The 3,705-nt window shown below is 57.7% G+C and overlaps 1 protein-coding gene across 1 annotated transcript in view; it reads right to left on the minus strand.

Annotated features, from left to right (window-relative positions):
- HM13 (histocompatibility (minor) 13) overlaps positions 1–3,411 on the minus strand; it is a 12,546-nt gene extending 9,135 nt beyond the window's left edge. Inside the window, 3 exon segments of the mRNA XM_010296365.1 lie at positions 808–890; positions 2,823–2,921; positions 3,343–3,411. Of these exon segments, the coding sequence (XP_010294667.1) occupies positions 808–890; positions 2,823–2,921; positions 3,343–3,411 (251 nt within the window).
- Between the last annotated feature and the right edge of the window lie 294 nt (positions 3,412–3,705).

Genomic DNA, 3,705 nt, shown 5'->3' on the forward strand with positions numbered 1-3,705 from the left:
GCCGCAGACACAGGACCTTGTCCTCCCCAGAGGTCTGATCTGCCCGTACGTCAGAGTCCCCAAAAATGTTCTAGCGCAACAGGCACAGAGCATCACCCACAAGAAGTTAGGACCCACCCCAGACCTCAGCAGGTGTCCTGCGCCCCCCCCAGCAGCCCCCTGGCACCATACAGGTCTGGTCACCCAGAACTGGCGGTGCCACCACCAAACGGCCCTCCTGCAGAGCCGGGAGCAGGAGCAGCCCTTGCCACACTACCACAATAGGGAAAGCATCTGGTCCCCAGCGCCCTAGGGCTCAGGAAACAGGAAACCAGTTTTACTTTTTCAGTTACTGAAACAGCCTGCCTGAGCTTTCAACATCTCACGCCAAGCATCGGCATGAGAGGCCAGGGATGTCATCGTGAGCTCCAGCTGCCTGTTTCAGCCGTCCCAATAAGAGGAAGATGGGTGCTAAGGAGCTCTCCCCTCCACAGGGCACTGAGGACTGTGCAGCCCATAGCAGCTCGTACAACAGTGGCCACCCACACCTCCACAAGCTCTCCCAGTGATCCTGCATGGGGTACCAGATTGCTGGGACCCCCGAGGTTTTCGTTTTACCCTTGGCCACCCCATGAGGAACGCTCTGGGCCTGCCTCCCCAGAGAGCCCTTCACACCACTGAGGGAAAATACCCTACGAGCTGGGACTTGGCTCTGCCACAAGGCAATGGTGCTCTAGAAACCCCCCAACGAACTCAATGCCCCACTGCCTCGCAGAGTGGGCAGCCTCGGACACCCCTGCCCCAGCTGCACCCCTCCCTCTGCTGTACCTGATGGTGTGGGACAGGGCTAGGATCCCCAGCACGAAGAAATACATGGAAAGCAGAAGATTGATGTACTCTTGAGAGAATATCTGCAAGACAAACCCAGAGAGGGGTGAGTTACCGCAGTGTCCTCCCCATCTACAGCACAAGGAAGCACTTCACTTTGCAACCAGCAGCTGCTGTGTCCGTGCTCCAGGGAGATGAGAAGAATAGCTGGAATGACCCAAATTCTTGCACCTCCAATGTGAAACATGTTGGAAATAGTGGTGTGCTCACAGAACAAGCACAACGGGTCTGCGAGTTGTCGCATATCTATGAAGTGCTCGGGTCAAAAAATAACTCCCGCGTTGCAGAAAGGAGGACAGAGCTTCCCCCACACATCCCCAGCCGAGTGAGCCAGAGCAGGGAGTGAGGCACCGCGCCGCTCCTGGGGGCTGCCCTGGCAGAGGGGAGCAGCTGCACCCCACCTCACTACTGCAGTGGGCCGAGCATGTCCTGCACTAATTAAATGGGGTATTATTAGAAACCCTGCCCTCCAACACACACACTGTGCCGAATCACACCCTTACAGCCTGGCACGGGGGGACCCCGGGGTCCTCTGTGCTCTCCCGGAGGGGGGGTGCTGGAATATGAGGGCTCACGGCAGGTTGCAGGTATTAAAAGGAAGAGCCACCGATCATGCAGCGACTTCAGTGGGGCCACTCTGCACATTCAGTACTTTTTTTCCTGGTGCCTCCATCCCAGCCAGGCGCAAGAGGCAGAAAAGGCACCTGAGGAGGCAGAGCAGTACCCCGAGACATTGGCCGTGGGGAAGGGGTGGGCTGCAGGGGGTCCCTTCAGCGGCCAGAGGGGCCCAGCAGCAGAGTCTGGTGGCCACTCCGTACCCCCACCATCAGGAGAGGCTCAGCAGACGCTTGGCTTTACTACTGATGACCTACAAAAGGAGTCACAGCCCCAGTGAGCACACAGGCTAAACTTCATTGCTGCGAAAGCAGGGGATATTGTTAGGGAGGCCTGATCCTGGCTGCTGCTGCAGAGCTGACCTCCATGGCTGCGCAGGCTGCGGCATGCACTCGCCTTCCCGGTGCAGCTGCAGCGCAGGCCGGTGCCCAGGCCCACGGCGAGGTAAGGACTTGGAACAGTGTGGCCGTCAGCCCACACGGCCACTCGACCCGGGTAGAAGCCCGCAGCATCAGTCAGCTGCTGCACGGTAACTCTGGTTGCTGGAGAAGGAACTGTAAATTGTAATATTCCCAACTTTGCACTTTAAACCTCACCTCCTGGCCAGCCAGGAGCACGCTTCTGCCTCACAGGCAGCCCAGGACCGCAGGGTTGGAAGCTGCCGTGCTGAGAGGACCACTCTGCACTGGCAGTCCCACGGCTCGTCAGGCCCCTCCAGGAGCTCAGCTGCACGCCAGACGTGTACGGGCAGCCAAAGGTGCTTTAAGCCAAGACACCTTCTCCACACAGCCAAAACCACCTGCTGCTGGGATCGCCTATCTGTGACTCAAGAATGGTCATCTAACTCTGCTGATTGGCTCTGCACGTCTAAAAGACTTCACCTGAACACACAGGGGCTCACCCACAAGCCAGCGATCCCCCAAGTCTGCAGCTGCGACGGCTTCAGAAGCGCAGCACGAAGCACAACACAGAGACAGCAGCATCTGCAACTCGGCAGTCCGCGGCACCTGCTAGTTTCAGTCTGTGCGCCGTCAGGTCGGCCCACGGAGGCAGGCAGAGCCTGGGGTGAAGCCGCCCCTGAGAAGCTCTCCAGAACCAACCTGTGCACAAACAGGCTCTGATTTACCCCAAGCTGTTCAAATTCAGGCGAGAACTGATGTTGTCCTGTTTGGTGACAACAAAGAGCTTGAGCTGTGCAGCCTTACACACTTTCTGTCCCAACGCTTAGGGGTCCCAACCAGGGTAAGCCAAAACTCGAGTCAGCCCCGTTTCAGGAGCCCCTGACCAGGTGGGGAGGATGGCAGGTACTGCTCCAGTGCCCGCCGGCATTGCTCACTTACTTTAAAGAAGAGGTAGAGCCCCAGAAGGGTGCAACTGGCAACAATGGGAAAACGAGCAGCATCTCGGCTGGTAATGGTCTCTGGCATCTCTGAGGAGTTCTGGGGAGGGAAGGAGAGGATAGGAGTGAATCAGCCCCTGCTCTGGCTTCATACCTGAGCAGGAGGTGAACAGATACAATAAGCAGGGCTCCGTGGCAGCTTTGAGAGGGGATGAGCACCCACCAGTGCACCCCACATCATTCATGAAGGTGGGGCTGTGTCACAGGCAGAGCCTGAGACGGAAAAAGCAAACCTTGCACTCGTCTGTCCAAGGGCTGCCATGAGTTACTGCTTTTTTCCTCTCAGAGGAGGGAAAAAAACCCCTGTACTGGCATTGTTCCTGTCTCCCTGTGCCCAGAGGGGAGCTGGGCTCCCTTGCTGCTCGCGCCTGGCCGTCCCCATCAGCCTCCCCATCTGTGCACACCATATGTCGATCACCCTCTGAATGACATTTCTCTCCAATCACCTTGTTATCCCTCACCTCGCTCTTGGGATGCTCCTTGTGCTCAAAAGCCCCAGATTTATAAACCCTTTTTGCCTTCTGAGACATCTTTGCATCAGCTGAACCAGCCTCCTTTTCAAGCTATTTCCCACAAGACCTTCAGCTTCCAGAGGAAAGACAGAGGGCTGCCTGCTCCCCTGCCTGCTCAGCTGCCTGCTCCCCTGCCCAGCTGGCCGCTGCTCAGAGATCTAATCTCACGCAGGCAAACACCTGCGGCCAGTGCCGGACAGAGGGCACGCCAGCGGAAGCTCTTATGCAAAGCAACCCTGTAAAGGAACAACAGCTTATCCCGGGCACAGCAGCTGCACGCAGCGCTTGGCGGTGCAGAAGCAAGTGCCTGAG

The sequence above is a fragment of the Phaethon lepturus genome, unplaced genomic scaffold (assembly GCF_000687285.1).
Source record: "Phaethon lepturus isolate BGI_N335 unplaced genomic scaffold, ASM68728v1 scaffold29390, whole genome shotgun sequence".
NCBI classification, from domain to species: Eukaryota; Metazoa; Chordata; class Aves; order Phaethontiformes; family Phaethontidae; genus Phaethon; species Phaethon lepturus.